The 19944-nt window shown below is 53.3% G+C and overlaps 3 protein-coding genes across 12 annotated transcripts; all 3 read right to left on the reverse strand.

Annotated features, from left to right (window-relative positions):
* Positions 1–263: 263 nt before the first annotated feature.
* Positions 264–2584, reverse strand: TMEM95 (transmembrane protein 95). 4 transcript variants are annotated; one of them, XM_019664929.1, is made up of 7 exons: positions 2416–2584; positions 2134–2190; positions 1852–1932; positions 1728–1748; positions 1504–1584; positions 1284–1371; positions 264–1193 (listed from the first exon to the last, which is right to left on the reverse strand). In XM_019664929.1, the coding sequence occupies exons 1-7, from the start codon at positions 2582–2584 to the stop codon at positions 998–1000; spliced, it is 693 nt and encodes a 230-aa protein (XP_019520474.1). In that variant the 3' UTR covers positions 264–997. The 4 variants fall into 4 exon arrangements, with proteins under 4 accessions (XP_019520474.1, XP_019520473.1, XP_019520476.1 ...); XM_019664931.1 differs by having other exon boundaries at positions 1028–1143; XM_019664928.1 differs by having other exon boundaries at positions 1284–1584.
* KCTD11 (potassium channel tetramerization domain containing 11) lies at positions 1873–6278 on the reverse strand. Of its 3 annotated transcripts, none has more exons than XR_002126487.1 (3): positions 3150–6278; positions 2416–2547; positions 1873–1932 (listed from the first exon to the last, which is right to left on the reverse strand). XR_002126487.1 is itself a non-coding variant. In XM_019664932.1 (1 exon), the coding sequence occupies exon 1, from the start codon at positions 4847–4849 to the stop codon at positions 4151–4153; it is 699 nt and encodes a 232-aa protein (XP_019520477.1). In that variant the 5' UTR covers positions 4850–6278; the 3' UTR covers positions 2866–4150. The 3 variants fall into 3 exon arrangements, 1 of the variants encoding a protein (XP_019520477.1); XR_002126486.1 differs by having other exon boundaries at positions 1913–1932; positions 2134–2547; XM_019664932.1 differs by lacking the exons at positions 1873–1932; positions 2416–2547 and having other exon boundaries at positions 2866–6278.
* Positions 6279–6337: 59 nt separating this feature from the next.
* ACAP1 (ArfGAP with coiled-coil, ankyrin repeat and PH domains 1) lies at positions 6338–18110 on the reverse strand. 5 transcript variants are annotated; one of them, XM_019664922.1, is made up of 23 exons: positions 18023–18110; positions 17441–17721; positions 16869–16926; positions 13444–13563; positions 13180–13233; positions 13031–13089; positions 12614–12797; positions 12440–12484; positions 12227–12322; positions 12042–12116; positions 11841–11950; positions 10855–10906; positions 10658–10758; positions 10203–10326; positions 9892–10103; positions 9148–9217; positions 8927–9021; positions 8652–8821; positions 7904–8076; positions 7377–7486; positions 7183–7293; positions 6787–6836; positions 6342–6522 (listed from the first exon to the last, which is right to left on the reverse strand). In XM_019664922.1, the coding sequence occupies exons 2-23, from the start codon at positions 17491–17493 to the stop codon at positions 6422–6424; spliced, it is 2223 nt and encodes a 740-aa protein (XP_019520467.1). In that variant the 5' UTR covers positions 17494–17721; positions 18023–18110; the 3' UTR covers positions 6342–6421. The 5 variants fall into 5 exon arrangements, with proteins under 5 accessions (XP_019520471.1, XP_019520468.1, XP_019520470.1 ...); XM_019664926.1 differs by lacking the exons at positions 17441–17721; positions 18023–18110 and adding an exon at positions 14242–14360 and having other exon boundaries at positions 6338–6522; positions 16869–16923; XM_019664921.1 differs by having other exon boundaries at positions 17441–18047.
* Positions 18111–19944: the final 1834 nt, after the last annotated feature.

Below are 19944 nucleotides of genomic sequence, written 5' to 3' on the forward strand. Positions count from 1 at the left end.
CTGTAAAGTAGATTCTCTGAGACCCCATATGAGACCACTAAATTCAGCATCTCTGGAGATGAGATCCAAGCATGGTAGTTTTTATAGCTTCCCAGGTGACTCCAATGTGCAGCTGGTTGAGAACCCTGGCCCTGGAACTCCCAGGTACTCAGTTTGAAAACCACTGGACTAGGTGAGGGCCAGGATCCCTTACAGGCCTAGGCCCTTGGACTGAGACTTGTGTTTGATGACAAGCCTCTCTTTTCATGTTCCATTCCCCATCCCCCAAACCAAAACCCCTGATAGCCAGGGGACCAAACATAAGGATTTCTCAACCACAAATTATTGACATTTTGGGCTGGATAATTTCTTGTTGTGGAGGACTCTTTTATGCGTTTTAGGATGTTGAATAGTATCCTTGGTCTCTACCCACTAGATGCCAGTAGCATAACCCCACCCCCACCTCGCCAATCAAAACCATCAAAAATGTTTCCAGATGTTGTCAAATGTCTCCTGGGGTGCAAAATACTCCCAGGTGAGAACCACTGTGCTCCACTGAGTTTCATGTCCTCCCACTCCAGTTGCAGATAGAGGCCAGGCAGGGGTGGAAGCCATTTCACAGCACGTTTAGTTGGATCTGGCAGAAGGGAAGCCTCTGTGGGAGGCCAAGGCTTCACAATGTTAAATGGAGGGAGAGCATGCCAACAGACTGACTGATGTGGTCTCCCTGGAAGAAGGAGGGAATTTTCCAGAACACTCATTCCCGGATTCCCAATCAGTCATAGGAGGGCCAAGAGTAGCTTCTGGGGCAGACAACCCCCGCTTTCTGGGAACAGGCAGAAAGGAGTATGGGAGTGGTAGTGCATGTGGAGGGGATTCTTTCCTTCTGTAGATATTTTCCTGGCATTGGTGATTGCCCTATCTGATTGGTTGAGGGCTGGGGGGAGGAACTTTCCAGCTGTGGGTGCCTGGTTCCCTGGAGGCCCTCTGACATTGGGATCATGGGGACATCTGGGTTTCAGAGTCTGGAAGACTGAACTTTTGGGGCTGGCTGGTTCCAACCACCCAAGGGAAGTGGAAGTTGTGGGTGTATTCTCTTCACAACTGCGGGCTGGGATCTGTCAGCGTCTTCATAAGTCATTTTTTGATTTGAGGAGATGGGACCTGAGGGAAGACAGAGGTGGGGGGGGGTCTTGGAAGGGAAGGGAAGGAGGCTGGGAGAGAAGGAGGAAGGGTGGGTGGTGGAAGGTACTGGGTGGGTCAGAGGCAGTGAGGCTCTTCCCTTCCCTTATTCCCCAACTCACTCCACGAGGAGGCTCAGGACACCCAGGAGCAGGACAGTTCCAAATACAAAGAGGAGCAGAATCCTAGCTTCCCGAAGATCGTGACTTCCTGCAGGGAACCCAGGAGGCAGTGAAAGATCCTCGGGACGACACCTGTCGACGCTGGGGGTGGTGGTGTTGGGGGGGACACCTAAGAGCTCAGAGATCTGGGTGAGGTCAGGCAAGGGTGGGGAGTAAGGACCTGGGAAGCAGCGCTTTTGCGGCCAACAGTGCACTTCAAAGCTCTCGCAGGTGGAGCAGTTGTACAGGATGGTGCTGCCCCCTGCAGGAGACAAATGGACAGGAGCCGGGGAGGGAAAGTCCTGACTCCACCCTTCCAAAGTATCCCACTTTCTTAGGCTATCAGGCTCTCCTCAGGTACCCCAAAGTCCCTTGTACTCTCTACCCCTTTCTTTTTCTACTCACGGCAGGTGGGGGCGCAGAGAGCTGAAATGATAGACAAGAAGGGGTGGAGGTAGATGAGCCACTCAGCCACACACCCCTTTGCCCGAGATCCTAGGCACCACTTGATCCCTCCCGGCATCAGTACCTTCCCTGGTGTACTCAGGGAGCTTGATCTTTTGAAGCCATTGCCAATATGAAGGGAGTGAGGAGACAGACTTTTTGATCTCTGAGGAGAAAGAGAGCAGCCATTATACCCAGGGCCTCAACAGTGCCAGTTGACCTCCACCCCTTCACCCAACACTTCCCCCATCACACCTTCTGTCTCCACCTGCCCTCCACCCTTCCTGGCTTCCCCAGTCCTTTCTTCCCATCCCCCTCCTTGGTACTCATCCTAGCCTCTAGGATGTGTCTTCCCCTTTGACCTCACCCATGACCCTCAGAACTCTGTGAGTCTTCTCTGTGACTTTGTTCATGGACACTTCATCTGTGGAAATGGGCAAGGACCAGTGAGTGATTCCCTTATTAGCCCAGAAGATTCTGGGATCTTTCCTGACTTTCCCAGGATCCAAAACGCTCTCTCAGAGAGAGGCCAGTGTGTCCAGGAAGGGCTATGGACTGAGGTGACAGCTGAGGGGCACAGCTGGGAAGCCACATGTTGCCCTTCTTGGGGCATGGGGGTGAGTATGGCTAGGCCCGTCTCTGGACTTACCTAAGGCAAAGGCTGAGAAGTTCCAGGAGGCTTTACAGTCCTTCCACGGGGCCCCCATCTGGCTGCAGAGTTGAGCCAGGCGGCCTGATAAGTGTCGGGATGGGAGACGGCAGAAGACACAGGCCTGAGAAGCTGCCAGGAAAACCCCACCTAGTGTCAACATCCACATGAGGCCCACTGGGGGTTGCTGGAGGGGAGCTGGCCCCATCTAGGCCATGAAGGTCTCAGAATGCTCTGTGATCCTGTTTCTAGCCCTTTGCCTGGAAGTTCTAGTGTCCCAGAACAGTTGGAGGTTCTAGAGCATTCCAGAACAGTGCCACTGCTCCCTCCCTGGCTGGGGTAAACCTGGGGACCAGAAGAAGACATCTCTAACAGAAGATAGGCAGAGACAGCTGGGCTTCTGATGCAAAGGGGATAGCACCCAACCTGTCTCTCAGCAGCCATTACAAGTTTGTGGTTCCAAAAGCAATTTTATTTTTCTTTTTGTAAGTGATAATAAGTAACGCCCCCAGTAAAGTTGTTCATGAGTATCCCATCCCCTCAGGGACTCAGAAATCCCATCCCTTCCCATATCCTCCCTGACTCTCATAAACTCTTCCATTCATCTCCTCTCTGCCCCGGGAAGCCTTGGGTCTTCTCCAGCTATCTCCTAGCAACAGGCCTATGGCTGGCTTAACAACCAAGAGTTCTATAAAGGCCTCCAAGACCAGGCTAAGCCTAGTGACTTCTCTTACCTTTCACCAGGAAGATCCTAATGATTCAAACCCCAACTGGCCCATATGTGGTGATGCGAATGCACATTCACACACATCCCTTGTGATTAAACTACTTATTCTCAGTTTACTCACATCCATACCACAGACACACCTGGTGCTCAAACAGTTGCTGGGCAACCCCAAACAGGCCTGGACATGCAGAGACCACAGAAAGACCAGCACACAGACATGGTCTCCAAAAACACAGATGGGAGCCAGGATGTCAGAGACCCCCACATCCGTCAGACACATGCAGAACACACGCACACATGAAGGAAGAAAGGCCAGGACCCAAGAAGATGCCACCCTCCTCCCCATGACCAGCCCCACCATTAATATGGGATCCTTTAAAACACTTGGATCTCCAGAGGGATGCTCTACCCCATAGTTAATGGGAATTCTCCTAGCTACCTTATGCCAGCTTAGGGTGTGGTGTAGCCTTTCTGTCTCCCTCCGTAGGTAGCTTGGGACACAGCAAAGAATCTCTCTTCCCATGTTCCAGAGTGTTCTGGCCTGTCATTGGTCAGGCCAGGCCACCCAGCTCCAGGAGGAGAAGTCACATTAGAGCAAAGTCCCTCTTCCTCCCAACCCTCAGTGTCCCTGCAGGGTTCTGCTAGATAGGCTTAGCCTGGGCAGAGAAGTGTCCCCACTTTTCAGACCCCTGAATACTGAACTCTAACCAAGGAAATACTGGAGGTCCCCAGTCTCAAGGCAAGAACAAGCCAGGGGAACTTTCCCCACCCCTCCCAGGATTAGCACCAGTCCAGAGCCTCTGTACCACTTGCAAGCCCTCAGCGGGCTTGGGTTTGGGGAGTCCTGCCCACTTGTAGGCTCCAATCTGGTGCAGTGGGAACCCTGACTCTCACAGCTCCTATAGCAGAGCTAGGAAGAGGCTTCAGGGGAGCCTTCATCCCCTTTGCTGCTCCCTTTCTCCCCCAACCCCCAGTCAAACGGAGGAGAGCATTCCCAGTTCTTGGTTTTCAGTGACGGACAAAGCGCAGAGATCTGGAGTTGAGCAGGTCTTCAGGGTCAGGGAAAACAGAGTCTAGACGGAAGCCATGCTCCAGAGCCACCCGCAGCACCTCCTCCAAGAAGCCCGGTGTGCCCACCACTTCCCGTCGTTCTCCTGGCCCCCCAGTCCACAATGGCTGCAGCCCCAGTCTCCTGTACTCCACTTCAGGGAGTTCTGTGGGGCGGGGGGCCCACTCCAAACGAAAGTGTGGGCCTCCCTCTGCTCTCTCCTCATTGGCCACACCAAATCGGGCCCTCATGGCATCCAGACACTCTGGGTCAGTGCAGAAGAGGTTGGCTCGGAAGGTGTCCACCTGGACAGAGCTCAGCTCATAGTGGTGTGGGCCCCGGCGAGCAGAGAAGTGCACCAGGCGGGGGTTGGCATCTACATCTGCGTGAAGCAGGGCAGCTGTGGGTGCAGGGGTCCTCCGCGAGGCCTCCAGTTCCCGCAGGGCATCTAGGAGGGGCCGGATCTGGTAGAAGTCGGCCTCTGCCCTAAGAAGTGCTGTCTCCCCATACCCAAGGGGCAGGTCCAGGCGGCCCAGCCGCAGGAAATTGAGAATGTGCCGGAAGGCCTTGCCATCTCTGTCGATGAAGTAGTGGCCACCTCCCTGGGGGTTGAGGTTGGGGGGCATGGAGGTGCCAGCCCTAAACATGGCCCCCAGCATGGAGTCTGGGAAGCGAGTCAGGGTCTCCAAAGTGGTAGAATACAGCGTGCCCCCCACATTCAGGGTCACAGGGCCCCCAAAGGAAGGGGGCGAAGAGGGCACAGGAGGAGGGGAAATTTTGGGGCCTACTGGAGACACCAAAAGAGAAGACAAGGCAGAGCTTCCTGAGTGTGTGCAGAATTGAATTGTAAAGTTCAGACTCTAAGTTGGAGGCACCGATTGGAGTACAAGGCAGCAAGATTTGGGGCTCACCCAGCTACTTTGTTGGTGGGGGATGGTGCCTGGCACAGAAACGCCTGAAAGGTTGAGAGAACGAATGAAAAGAGCACAGGGAAGCCCAAGAAGGAAGGGAGTTTTAGGTTCAGACGCATCCGATTTTGGGTGATCAGCGATTCCTTTCCGAGGTCTTCAGACAAGTGGGTTTCCGGAATCCAACCAGCAGGTGACGGTGGCGAGCACAAGGCCGATTCTTTGAAGGGTCCAGCTTCCGAGTTCTTGGGCAGATTGCTGTCGCTGTGGGCGAGTCTACTCAGGGTTCCGGGGGCTGGTCAGAGGCCTGGCTCCCGCGCGGGTCCCAGGAGATGGAGGCTGGGCTGCCTGGAGCTGATGGTGGAGGTGCCTTTATATCGGTTAGGGAACGAGGATGCACTCTCAGTCCAAGCTGCGATGGTCCGAGGACTCTGAGGGAAGCGGCCGGGAGTCTAGGAACCCGGGAGTCGCCGTCTTACGGGGGTGTCGCAGCAGCCGCCGAAGTCCTCTCTGCTCCCAGGAAGTGGCCTAAGGGCAGTGGCTGGGGACCCTTTAAGAAACAGCCCCGCCCCCTTGGTCCGCCCCCCGCCCCCGCGAGGCTCGCGCGGCTCGGGTGGAGGTGGGAGCTGACAGAGGCGAACTGGAGACACTGGGCTGACGGGCTGGACGGGCGGGCGCGAGTGGGGGTGGGGTCCCGAGGTTGACTCAGGCGCGTCGCTCCGGATGTGGCCGCGACGGCCCGGGCCGCCGGCCCTAGGTGTGCCCGATTTCACGTCTGCAGCTCGGGGGCGGAAGGAGTCCTCAATCTTGCCCCTCTGAGAAAACCGAGGCGCGACTGTCCAGGGCTTGGGGACCGTCAGTTTCCTCCTCGTCGCTCCCGTTGGGAATTCCCGAGGGGGCGAGTGCTGAGCCGCCACATTCCGTGGATGCCTCCGAGCCGGGGTGGCCGACCCAGCCTCTCCATCCCGGCCCGCTGCCAGCTTCCCCTACTGGAAGGCCGGCCCCAGCCCACGCAAGCGGCTTCTCCGCGGCCGGGTCTGGCCACGTCGCCTGAGCCCAAGAGCCCCGCCCCATGACCGCCGGGTGCTAGGGCTTAGGCTGCAGCTTCCACTTAACTCCCCGGGAGTCACCCCTTGCGTGACTCGAGCTCCAAAATTCCCATCCACTCCGCACCCCGGGAGCTGCAGCTCCCAACACCTTGCAGGCCAGGAGGTGGCACCCAATAAATGAACTATGAAGGAAAGAGCAAAACACAAAGGCTTTAATGGCGACGGGCCTGATAGTGGGGAAGGGCAGGAGTCGCGGGCCGGCGAAGTCCTGGAATCAAAGCGTGTGGAGGTCATGACTACGCCGGCTCAGCTTCTCCGGGTCATCCGACGCCATGAGGGAGAAGTCACGGAAGATGTCGAGATACGTCTCGTCTCCTGAGGGGAGGGAGGAAGGGCTGAGAGCTCCACAGCTGGGCCGAAACACGAGAGACAATGCTGGGGACAGCTGGCCCCGGGTGGGCCTGGTAAGAGCTGGGTGGAGGAAACACCTGCACAGCCCTTGCTTGCCTTGGCACATCGAATGTACCCAATACATGTTTAATAAATAATAATTAATGAAGCTGGACACGAGGGGGAAAGTCACCTGGGGCCAGAAGCACAGATATAATGTTAGGCCTGGTGGTGGGGTGGATACTTTACCTGCCTGGCCTTGAGCTGCTTCAGCTTCTCTCATCTTTGCCAATCGTAGCCTAAAGGAGAGGGAATTAAAGAATGAATGAGAATCTTCTCATTCTCCCCGACTCTAGTTCCCACCCTTTGAATTGTTTATTCATCTGTTTCCCCAGGGTCTAGTGCTTAAAAAGATGCCCGACAAAAATGTTGATGAATGTTGCCTCTCAAGATGAGCTCCCCATCCTCAGGCCCTGCCCGCCCCCTTCCTATTCTACGCCCAATCAACACTTGGAGCAACCTGTCTCTCGCCTGGTCCAGGAAATGACCCCGCCTCTCCCCAGGCTGGGCACATTCGGGTCCCGGCGTTAGCCCCGCCCACGTGGATGGTGCAAGCGTTAGCCCCGCCCCTTCAGGCATCCTCACAGGGTGACGATGTCAGCGTTGGCTGTTTCCATGGCTATGGTCAGAGGGTCCCTGCCTTCAGAGTCCCGAGCTCCCAGGTCGGCTCCCCGTTTCAGGAACAGGCAGGCCAGCCTGGAGAGGATAGTCAGGTTCAGCCAGCAGCTCACCCTGTCTGGTACCTTTCTCCCCAAGGCCATTATCCCTGCCCCTCCTACCCAGTGTGCCCAAGAATGGTTGCGTGGTGGAGTGGGCCCCTGCCGTGGCTGTCTGCTTGGTTCACGTTTGCCCCATTCTGGAGGAGAAACTCACAGGCCAGAAGAGAATTCTGCATTGAGAAGTGGAGAATGGGGAGAGAGGGCAGCATCTTTAGATGCAGATTTAAAAATATTTTAGAGTGGGGTCAGAGGGCGGGGGATGGGATCAGGAGTGTAGGGGTACAGCTAGGTATCAGGCTCTGCTCTAGCTCTTTACATGTATTCATACATTATATCCACAGTACAACCTAATGAGATATGGGATCCCTATTTTACAGCTGAGGAAACTGAGGCACAGAGAGGTTCATAACACTAAGTGGTGAGAGTCTGGATTCAAACCCAGATTGTCTGCCTCCAAATCACACACACTTAGCAACCAGTTTCTATTGGTTATCACTCCCTATAGGGTGGGGGGAGGGCTAAGAAATTCAGTAGCAAGGAAGGTCAGGAGCCTTAGGGTAGAGTGGGGAGATTGGCAAGACCCTCACAGCAGCTGTGGCCTGGATCAGTGGTGTGGCATTCTCTTGACCCGCATTGACCCAGTTGACATCTGCTCCATGGGCAAGGGCATCAGCCATGGTGGGGAGGGATGGAGGATGCCCAGCAGCCCGAAACAGCAGGGCCCCAGGATGCAGGCTGCCCAGGTCATCAGAGGGTGGCTCTGTTAGGGGGAATCAGCTTTGAGTCTGGAAAGAAAACCCTCAGCAAAGTCCCCTGATGCGGTAATTGGATAGGTCACTTCCCAATTACCGGGAGGCCTTCAAGATTCTGGGGACTGTGGTGGGAAGTGGAGGTATGTGTGAGTGTGTATGTGAGCAGGGCTCCTAAGGTGTGGGGGCTAGAAAGCATCATTTACCTCTTCCTGTCCAACCACCCTGACTGGTTGGGATATTGCAAGTGAAGGTCTGCCTCAGCTCTCTTGGCTTTCTCTGTTCCAGCCAAACACATACCCTTCCTTACAGGCCTTTGGAGGCCCTAGCTCAGTCTCAGTCCTGACTTTTCTGATGCTGTTGACACCCTTACATAGCCCTCCCTGCCTACTCCTAGTCCCACGCTCCTTCCCATTTTTCGCTCTAACCCCCAGAATTCTTGCCTTCTAAAACAAGTGTGAATGTGGTCTGACCCCTCCAATGTTCTAAAAGGGAAGGGCTGGGTCTCATACTCTGAACCTCCCCATCAGGTTTGATGTGCTGAGCACATAGCAGATGCTCAATGAATGCCCAACAAACCCTATACCTGGCTTGGATCTGAAGCTCCCTGGCTGGGGCTTAATGGAAGGCTTTGGGGGCACAGGAGGCTGCCCTCTTGGGGGCCCCCGGCCGCCTCTTCGCCTTCGAACCTCAGGAAGCTTGGTCAGGAACTTCTTCTCCACATATTTGGCATGAATCCAGGCCTCCTTCTCCTGCCTAGAGAGATAGGGGGGAAGAAGGGGACACCCTCCCTCCTCCTATTCCAGACCGTCTTCCCTCCCTGTGAAGAGGGCAGCCCCAGCCTCTGCCCCCAAGCCTCACCGGGAGCAGCTGGGCCCTGGTTTCTTCACAGCCATGGCCTCCACACGGGCCTCATAGATCTGGTTGATGACTACATTTCCCAGCTCACACATAAGCTTCCGGTAACCAAGGAACAGAGATAGTCAAGTAGGGTAGGGGTGAGTGTCTGAGCCCATAGGACTCTGCAGCCCTGTCCTCACCCCGCTCCATCCCCCACACTCTTCACAACACCCCCAAGTCACCTTTACTAGTTCTGGTTCCCACGAGTCAAGTGTCAGAGAACGGACTTTGGAGAAATGAACACCAAGGCTCCTGAAGGGCCAGAGTAGAAGTCAGGCCCTATGTGAGGCAGTAGCTGGGGGAGCTGCTGCTGCTCCTGAAAGGACTTGGAGACAATGTCCTGCGTGGGGGGGACCACACAGAGGTGCTGGGCTAGGAGGTAGCTAGGGCCATGTAGTCTTGACCTGCATCTGGAAGGATCCTGCCTGTGTACCATCCCCTCTTTTCCCTTCGTCTCCTACATTTCATTTTAAGAGTCTCATCCTCTTCAGCTACCTCCCTTCTCTCTTGGCACTTTGGCCTGGAAAACTCTTTCCTGCCATTCCCCTTCCCTTCCTCCACCAGACTGACTCGGGGTGAGGGCTTTATAAACTTGCTAAGGCCTCACAACCTCTTCTCTCTCTGCTCTTTGTTGGCTTCCCTACCCTCAGCAGCCCTGACCCCACAGCTCCTCTAATCAAGCCAATAAACTCCTCTGGGTGTTCCCCAACCCTGACTAGACAAGGACACTGAGGGACTGGGTGCACCAGGGTTCACCTTGTGCCCCACATACTCGACCCAGGCCTGTGCCTGGTGACAGCCAGAATCTGAGAGAAAGCCAGAGCAGGGTGGGAAGGGAGGAGCCTGTGTGATTAGCTCTATCTTGGTTCCACCCAATACTGCAGCCAGAAAGAATGGGCCCTTGATTTGCAGCCTTAGGGAATGACCTGTGGATGCCGGAGCACTGAATGCAGAGGGTGACACCAAGGTTGATGCTGGCCCACTCAGGGGCTGGTTCACGGCAGTCGCAACACTGGGCATTGCCATCCACACTCTGTACCTGAGCTGCCACATGCCCCACTCCACCAGCCTCCCTTCCCCTGGTCGTCCCACCAGAGCCCAGGGTGGCAGCAGAACCCATGACCAGATGTCCTGAGCCCTGGAGGAGACAGGGGAAAAAAGAGTAGCCAGAGGGCCTAGGGAAAGGGATGCCCCATCTCCCTGGGCAACCTGACCCTGCACCCCAATGTCAAGGTACCTGGCCTGGACCCCGAGGGCTGTCATCAAGGAGAGCCTGGCTGAAGGCCGTGGCAATGCTGCTTTGCACAGCACTGACCCACAGCTGCAGGAGGCGCTCTGAGTCAGCCTGCAAGAGGCAGGACCTGGGCAGGAGAGGGGATGGAGAGCAGGGAGAGGTCTGAGGTCTAGGAAGCATGTGGCAGGATGGGCAGGCCGACATTGAGCTAGTATTCAACTGGCACCAGTCATATGGAATACTTCTGCACCAATTGGTAATATCCTTTTAAATATCCCCCATCACCCTACAGCCTCCCCGAGGCTGCCCCACAATCCAGCCATCAAAGAGTTAACACCTGGGGCTGTATGGAGGGCCTCCAAGTCCCTACTCCAACGATGCCTTTGTAACTGGCCCTACCTTTCCAGTTGGTAAAAATTTAGAGATATTAGAGCATCACCCCTGGGGATTGCACTCACTTGCTGGGGGATACCACCTCAAAGCAGAACCGCCTTTCCGAGTCAGGGCAGAGCTTCACTGTGCAGAGGCGAAGGTCATCTACCACCACAGTCACAGGATCCTGGAACGAGAATGTGATAAAGGGGCAGATGTCCAGCCAGCTGCAGCAAGGGCCGAATCTTCCTGGGCCTAGGCCTCCAGGACTCAGGCTACTCACCTTGTACTTCTTCTGATAAACCAGTTGGTTGCTCTGAATAGTGAACCAGCGTCTAGAGGAGGTGGAAGTAGAGTTATGGACATGGGCAGCATCGGGATGAGGTTCGGGACAGGGACAGCAGATCCTTTGCCCCTAAGGATTTTGCTGAGAGGAGAGAGATCTGAGCTGACTGACCCATGAGATGTTCCACAGGAGGTAGACAGTTGCAGAGCAAGGTATCTAAGGGGTGCTATTCTCATTTTGGACAAACCAGATTTGATATATTTATGAAGATAACTTTCCAGCAGATGACAATAAAATGCTTCTAGTAAAATAAGTCTGTTGCTAAAATGTTTTTGACAGATGGCAGTATCTTGGGGAAGGGGCTCTGTTTTCTAATTTGCACAAAGATCTCATATGGGCTGGCAGTGGCCCTAGAAGGGGAAGGAGTTGAGTCAGAGCAGACCATCACCCTGCTCTGAACCCTGCAATGGCTCCCCATTTCCCTCAGAGTTGAGCCCAAGTCCCTACAGAAGCCAACAAGGCCCTATCATGATTCACACCATTAGCTCCAGCTTCATCTCCTACCTCTTCCTCCTCCTTCCCTAACTGTCCACACCCATGGCTTCCACTCTGTTCCTCTGAACAGTCCAGCTGGTTTCTCTGGGCCTTGGTGCTGGCTCCTCTTTTTGCCTAGAACATTCCTCCCCCCAGATGTCCTTTATGTCCATGAGGCCTACCCTGACCACGCCTCTTAAAATTGCAACCCCTCATCTATCCACATCCCTTACTTTGTTATTTTTCTTCTATGGCGCTCTTACCTTCTAATATAATATATACTAACATAACATTTACTTAATTATTATATTATTGCCTGTCTTTGCTGATGAAATGTAAAATTTTCTGAAGGCAGGGGGTTCTGTTTTTCTTGCTGTGTTTAACATACTATAACCACTCAAAAAATACTTAATTGGATGGGTTTGGCTGATTGGGGTGTCCTCTCTCACCTGCTCCAGGTCTTAAATGCATTGCTGGCCCGTTTGAAGAGATGTCCTTCCATGACCAGGCCACCAGGCCCCTCCTTTAGGCTTGGCTCTGGCTCCTCCCCACCCAGCTCCTGAGGGTACAAAAGGGTGAAAAAGCAACTCTGTGGGCAAAGAGCAAGGCCCCAGGCCCATCTGCCTCCCATCTGAAGCCTTAGCCCTTACCTTTTGTTTCAGCAGTACATGTCTCTGCTCCATGTCCCTCTTCTCGCGAGCTGAATTCAAGACCAGCTGGTGCAACTGGGCATAGGAGGGGCATCTTTGATGGCCCTGGCCTCCCCCAATGAGGCCAGGAAAGTCATCCTAGAGCCCACTACCCTCTATCACCTGCCTGCTCCATGGGGCCCTACCTGGGCGCCTAGCTCCTTGCGATACTGGGCCAGCCGACTCAGCTCCTCGTGGCCCTGCTGGAAATGCATAGCCTGGGCCTCCACCAAACGCAGCACCTGAGGCCAAGGTGGGCAGAAGGAATAGCTGAGGAAGGACCCTTCACTCTTTCCCTCTTCCCTCCAGCTCTCCATCAGCAGGCTCCTCCCCTTGCCCTTGCTACAGCTGCAACTCACAAACTCCATGATGTCAAACTTCCTCTTGTCCTCGATCACATTGATCTGAGGGCCCAAAAATACCCCAGGTCATCCTTGAAAACATAGTGCCCCCTCCCACTTCACACCAGAGACTCTCCAGCCTTGAGATGACTGAGGCCCTGGTAATCCAGGAGGACAGGTTGGGGCAGGCACCTGCAGGGCATAATCTAGTGCCCGTCCCCGGTAACCGGCTCGAGCAGTCTTCAAAGCAACTCCTGCTTCTTCTGCTTCTTGGATCCGACGCCTGGGGACCTCTGCGTTGTGGGTAAGAGCAGCCTCTAGGTTCTCGGCCCCCCGCCAGAAATCCCGGCGAGCCTCTCGGAAACCCCGGAGACCTCTGGGGAAGGGAGGATAACAAAGAATCATAGATATACCCACCTGCCCCCAACAGAGAAGTCCGAAGAGCAGGCCCACTCATCACCTTTCAGTTAGCCTCTGTACAGTCAGAGCTCCAAGGGAGTCCTTGGGATGGGGGATAGCAATCAGGCCACCAGAAATCCCTAGTCTCACAACTTTATTCAGGGAGCCCCTGTGGTAATGGGAAGAGGGCTGGTTTCGCTCCCAACTCACTCTTTAACCAGGGTCTGGATTTGCTGCTGCAGTGTGTGCTGGGTGGCATCTAGAAGCTCCTGTGGGGAAGCAGAAATTGGCAGGTGGGGGTCAGGACCACAGACAACCTCGCTCCCCCCGCCTCTCTATACCTACCTACCCCCACTCACCGAGTGGCTATCCAGCTTGTGACTCAGGCTCTCAGTGAATTTGTCCAGACACTCCTAAGCAAGAAGAGGCAGAGAAAGAGTACCAGGCATGGGGCAGTAAGGCCCTCCCATCTCTAGACCCAGCCTGCTACGGCTGTCTCAGATGGCAGCCCCAGCCCTCCTCTGGCCTGCAACCTGCAGACCCCAGACCAACCCTCCCCGGCTTCCAAAGGATCTCTCCTCATCCCAAACCCCATCCCACTGTGGTTCGGGCCCTCCACATACCGCCATCATGGGCTCTGGTGGACCCAAGCGGGCCAGATCACAAATGCCAATAATGAAGGCCCGGCTGGAAGCAAGGTAATGGCGCCCACTTTCCAGAAGGCCATTACCCAGCTTGAGGAGCTAGGAAGCAATAGGCAATAGGGAGTCATGCTATGTGCCTCCACAGTCGATGGCACCCCCATTCCTGTCCCACTTCCTGTCCCCTTCCTTTGGCCTCTGCCCTTTCTTCCCAACCTTGCCTACACTTCTCTGCAGCCCAGTTTAGTTCTCACAGTTTCTAAAATTGACCTGGTATTCTCCCATCTCTGTTGCTTTACTCCCACTGCTCTGTGCCTGGAACAAAATTTCTCCCAGCCTGCCACCAAAGCCAATGTCAGCTTCACCTTCAAAACATCTTTCTCTGTCCACTCCCACGTGTCTCTCCCTGCCCTGCCCCCAACTGCGTGGATCCAAAGCTCCCTAGAAACTCCATCCTCATGCACTGTCTGACTCACAGGATGTATGCTCTACCTGGTTGGTATTAAATTCTACAGTATTTCCTGTCTGGATTTGTCTCATTCTGTGCTCATTGAACATTTCCTCATAAATATTAATTGATCACTAGGCCACAGGCTCAGGGTGAAGATGGCATGCTCGGGTGTTCGTAAGGCCCATTCGGTCTGGCCCCAATTGACAAAAAAGAAAGAAGGCTTGATAAACAAGGGGACAAGTCACTGGTCTGAGGAGGGTCTCTCTGGGAGAGCCATGTGGCTGAGTCAGCAGCCAAAGTGAGGTTTCCAGACCCCTGGCCCTTGTTACCTGCAGGAACTGCTTTGCCCCTGAGGTGATGCCACTTGGCTCTGGCCTGAGTCACCGTATCTGGGATGGAGCAAGTATCTGTGAAGTCTGTCAGCTTAGCCCGATGAACTTTTGTTGAACTGAAAAACACTTTTTAGGGCTAGTGAAGGCTTCAGGGAAATGTAGCTTGACTTGAGGTGGCTAGTAGGATCAGTAATGGTCAGGAAACTGACCACAATCAAACTTTATCAGATATCCCCATGGGATATCTGTGACAAGTAACCAGATGCTCACAAGTCCTTTGTGTGGAGTTGGGGGACTGAATGTCCAGTTTTTCCCTTATCCAACACCCCCTCCCCCAATATCTGAGTAAGGAACTTTCATAAGACTGAACTAGTGACAAACTGGTACATCCATACAATAGAATGGTACTCAGCAATGCAAAGGAATTAACTATTCATACATGAACTATTGATATTGAACTACTGATACTATTGACATGTAACAACTTGAATAAACTTCAAGGACATTATTCTGAGTGGAGAAAAAAAAGCCAATCTTAAGAGGTCACATATTGTATGAGTCCACTTATATAACATTCTAGAAATGACAAAAGTCTAGAGATGGAGAACAATGAGTGGTTATCATGGATTAGAGAAGGGGGCAGGGGAAGGTATCATTACAAAAGGTAGTACAAAAGAGTTCCTTTGTGGTGATAGGAGTTTTGTATCTTGAGTGTGATGCTGGTTATAAGAATCTACACACGTGATAAAGTGCCACTTAATTATAAACAAAGTTTTTTTTAAAAAAGAGTATAATGCAAAATAGGTAAAGTCCACGTAAAGTCTGTAGACAGTTCATTGCATCATGCCAATATCAATTTCCTGGTTTTGGTGGTTATGTAAGATGCCACCATTGGAGACAATTGGGTGATGAATACTTGGGACATCCTATACTATTTTTGCAACTTCTTGTGAGTCTATAATTAACTCAAAATAAAAAGTTTAATTAAAATATATATATATATATATACATATATATATATATATATATATATATATTAGTTGGTCATCCACTAACTTTCAGGCCATAGTATGTACACTGATGATTGAACAAAAACAAAACATAAAAATCTCCCATGAGGGCCGGCCGAGTGGTGCGATGGTTAAGAACTCGCTTGGGATGCCAGAGGGCCCCGGTTCGGATCCCACATATGAGGGCCAGTGACACTGCCCTCCACAGCTAAGATGCTGAACAACAGCTCAACCTGGAGCTGGGCTGCCATGAGTCGCCGGCGACGGCGTGGGCTGCAGTCCCTGTGGCAGTGGATTGCCATGGGCTACCGTGTGTGGCCAGCAGCCAGCGTGAGCGGCCAGCAGCCGCAGTGAGCGGCCGTCCAGAAGCCGGCGACTGATTTGCCTCGCCAGAGAAGAGCGCAATGATGGTGCCAACTTGGGCCAGTGAAGCAACGTCCTCCACAACTAGATTGAAGAACAAAACGACAGCAACTTGTCTGTTCCCCTTTCCCCAATTCCCCAGCACTGTTCCCATCCCCCCAATTCCCCAATAAAAATCTTAAAAAAAAAAAAAAATCTCCCATGACATTTACATTTCTAGCGAGGAAAAGTAGACAAGAAAAAAAATCAGCAAGCATGACAGACATACACTAAGGTGATCCCTGATGATTCCCACTCTTGCATAATCCCCACCCCTTGAGTATGAGTGAGACCTGACTTGCTTCTAACCAGTAGAATATGGACAGGGTGATGGGACGGCATTTCCATGATTTGGTTACGACACATGGCAAAGGTGATAGATTTGCTCCTGTGATTCCATTCTGACATAAATTGATGCCTTCTTGCCAGAACACATAAGGAAGACTCTCCTGCTGGCCTTGAAGAAGCCAGGTGCTAGGAATTAAACTGCCTATGGACAGGGAGACATGGCAAGGGACTTGGTGGCCTCAAGGAGATGAAGGCCTCAGTCCTGCAACAGCAAGAAACTGAATTCTCCCAATAATCATGTGAGCTTGGAAGGAAACCCTGAGCCTTAGATGAGACTACAGCCTCAACCAACACCTTGACTGCAACCTGTAAGACCCTGAGCAGGAGTTAAGACCCAGCTAAGCTGTCCCCAACTCCTGACCCCCAGAAACTATGATAAAAAGTGTACTAAGTCACTAAATTTGTGATAATTGGTTACATAGCAATAGAAAACTAATACAGCAAGTAAATATATGTCAGATTGAGATAAATGCTGTAGAGAAAAATAAAGGGGATGGGAGTGTGTGTGTGTGTGCATCTGTGTGTGTACACATGCCTTACTGTCTTGTGTTTAAGTATTTTACTGGGTTGTCCTCCATAGTCAGTCTGTGGGCTCCCTGGGGGCAAAAGCAGTCTTACTCTCCCCAAGAGCCCAGGTCTGGGCATAATACAGGGCTAAAGAGCTGACTGGGTAAGTCCACAATTGAGTCTTGTTTACCAAGATCTCAAGCTCCCTGAGGGTACAGAACCACCTTTTTGCTTCTCTGTAGCCCCCAAATATCTACCTCACATGATTAGCATTCAATAATCCTTAGGACTCCTTCACCCCTTCTCCAGCTTTCTCCCTGGCTCCACCCCTCTTATCTTAATCCGATCCTGGGTCACCTTTTCCAGTCGGGTCTCCAGTTCTGAAACTTCGGCTTCCACCAGCTCGATAGAGGCTCTGGGAAAGGAAGAATGGGGTAAAAGAAACAAAGCTTGGGTCCATCTGGTCTGTTTGCCTTAGCAGGGTCAGGTCTGGGGTTGGGGGTAGGGAGTGAAGGGTACAGACAGAAAAACTGGTGGATTAAGAAGGCCCAGCCACCTGCCCTCTCTTGCTCACTCACTCCACAGTGTGAGAGCTAGTAGGGCACAGGCCAGAGCAGGAAGGGTATAAGGAGGGTGGATGTGGCGAGGACAGGAAGTTGCTAACCGCCCTGAGCAGGTGCTGGGGGAGGGGCAGGGGTCCCAGCGAGAGGGAGAATGGATGGAATGCCAGCTCTGGGGGTGAGAGGCTGGTGGCCTCCTCTGGGTTTGAGAACAGAGGTACTACTTTGGCCCACAAGCTTTATCTTGTCCCTTTGAGACTATTCCCTGTTAGGACATCTGGCCTTGGGAAGGATGTGTGTGTGTGTGTGTGTGTGTGTTGTGGGGTGTCGGACCACTCTCCTCTGCCCCCCAGACCTCCATACACTTACCGGAAGCGTGGTGAGTCCTTAAGACATTCCTCGAAATCCAGCTTGACCGTCATCTCAGTGTGACCTCTGCGGGGGCCAGTGGGGCCTGAGGCTAGGTTGGTGGGGATGCAGGTGGAGGCACTCCCTGCCCTCAGAGGGGTGTTGATGTAGAAGGAGGAGAGGGTCCTCCTGGGGTGGGACCCTGGGGCAGGTTGTAATTCTTTCCCCAAGAGGAAGGGGTGTCCTAGGAGGAGCTCTCACCCCACACGTCCAGGCAGCGCTGGGAGGGGCAGGGGCGGGGCCTGGGCAGAGGAGAGGGGCCTGAGATCAGAGAAGCCACAGCCCCGCCCTTAGAGACTATCTGCTATCACCTTCCTACTGGGGGCCGAATCTCTCTCTGATTCTTTCACCTTTAGTGGTTGAGTTTTGGGGCCTGGCAGATATAGGTTTAAATCATGATTCGGTCACTTAGAGGTTACATGACCCTGGGCAAGCTCTCTGATTCTTGTTTCCTCACCTGGAAAACAGGGATAACACCTGCCTCCAGGGTTGTTGTAAGAATTAAAGATGATACTGATAAATTTATGGTTGACTGAATCATACCAATCATTGTCATCCTGCTGCAGCTGAACCTTCTAGGACTCCAAAGATCTTCTTGAGTCCAGTCCCCCAGACTACGCCACAATTTCTTCTCTGCTCTGGCTGCTCGTGGTTTCCTGTATGTGAACTTCTTCCCCTCCTCCCCCCCTCTCAGTGACTGAGCAGGCCCAGACTAGGCCCCTAATTCATAGCACCCACACTACTGCTCTTCTTCTTTATTTTCTACTCCTAGGGTGGTAAGGGCAGGAGAAGATTAGCCCCCACCCCATCTCCAGTTGGCTACATTCTGCGTTGTCTGGCTTCTTTCTCCTGAGTCCATGAAGCTGCAGGGATTCATCTGGAGAGAGAAGGGATTGGGTTAGTGGTTTTTTGCAGCAGGCATGAGATCTGGCTCATATGACCCCCCGATTCCCTAGAACCTACCCTCAGCCCCTCTCCCTCCCTGGCCAGTGCAGGCAGCCCTTTGTCCATGCCTGAGCTCATGTCTGCACTGGTTTTGGTTTGGAGAGTTTGGGTTGCTTCTAGGTTCCCTTTCTGAGCTTTCTGGGCTTTGGAAATTCAGCCTTTTGGATGCCAGACACTGACACCACCCAGACACTACTTGGGACACATTGTCTTTGGAAGACAGGACAGTACCAGGAGTGGGGTGGGTGGCAGAGAGGAGTCAGGGAGGAGGCATGGGGGCAGCAGGTGGTGCCAAGGTGGAGGGGGACCCAACTCCTGAGGCTCTCTGGTTCCTCTCTGTATAATGTGGGCCTTGCACACCAGGAAGGTTAGAGCCTTAGCACCCGTTGCTGATCTACTGGCCTGAAAGGAGAGGGGATTAGGGGGATGGGAGGTTGCCAAGAGCCAGGCCTAGTGAGATGGTGGCCTGGTACCCTCACCAGGCTGCAATGGTGTTGCTGTCACTGTCAGGGAGTCCTTTTTTTAAAGATTTTTATTGGGGAATTGGGTGAGGGGAACAGCGTTGGAGAATCAGGGAAGGGGAACAGACAAGTTGCTGTCCTTTTGTTCTTCAGTCTAGTTGTGGAGGACGTCGTTTCACTGGCCCATGTTGGTATTATCATTGCTCATTGCATTCCTGGGTCAGGCAGATCAGTCGCTGGCCTCTGGATGGCCACTCACAGCGGCTCTTGGCAGCTCACACCAGCTGTCGGCAGCTCACGCTGGCTGCTGGGCCACACACAGTAGCTTATGGCAACCCACTGCAGCAGGGGCTGCAGCCTACTCTGACGCCTGCGACTCACTGCAGACCAGCTACAGGTTGAGCTGTTGTTCAGCATCTTAGCTGTAGAGGGCAGTGACACCGGCGCCCATGTGGGATCTGAACTGGGGCCCTGCTGCTCAGAACCGGCGTCTCAAGCCAGTTCTTAACCAACGCGCCACTCCGCCGGGCCCCCTCCTTAATTCTTTTAGTCACTCAAAAACGTTTTCTTGTATCCCCTTGCAGTTCCAGAGGCATAGGAGGCTGGGATGGGGGTCACACCTAATGATAATCGCGTACTAGTAGTCAGAGTTTATCCGGTATCCGCTACTCTCCCAAAGACTTGGAAACTCAGATTTCCCACCTAACTGCTCTCACCTAGTCTCACATCTAATCCTCAGGATTCCGCCTCTTCCCTCCTGTCTCCCTCACTCCAGTGTCCGGAACCCCTCCCTCTGGGCTCCGAGCTGCCTGCCAGTTGAGCTGGGAACCTTACTTTTCTGCACTGGGGGATTTATACATCAAAGTGCAGCTGCAATTTTTTAGATACTCCGGAGCCGATCCTCATAGGGTTTGTGGGGGTGCAAACAAGTTGACCCGGAGAGCAGACTGCATCCTGAGTTGTGCACCCCAGGCCCCTCGGACCCAAGGCCAGACGTCCCGGATACACTGGTTTCAGGAAAGGGGGTGTTAAATCCGCCAGGGTACGTGCCGGACCCAA

Source organism: Hipposideros armiger, unplaced genomic scaffold (assembly GCF_001890085.2).
Source record: "Hipposideros armiger isolate ML-2016 unplaced genomic scaffold, ASM189008v1 scaffold_431, whole genome shotgun sequence".
Taxonomy (NCBI): Eukaryota; Metazoa; Chordata; class Mammalia; order Chiroptera; family Hipposideridae; genus Hipposideros; species Hipposideros armiger.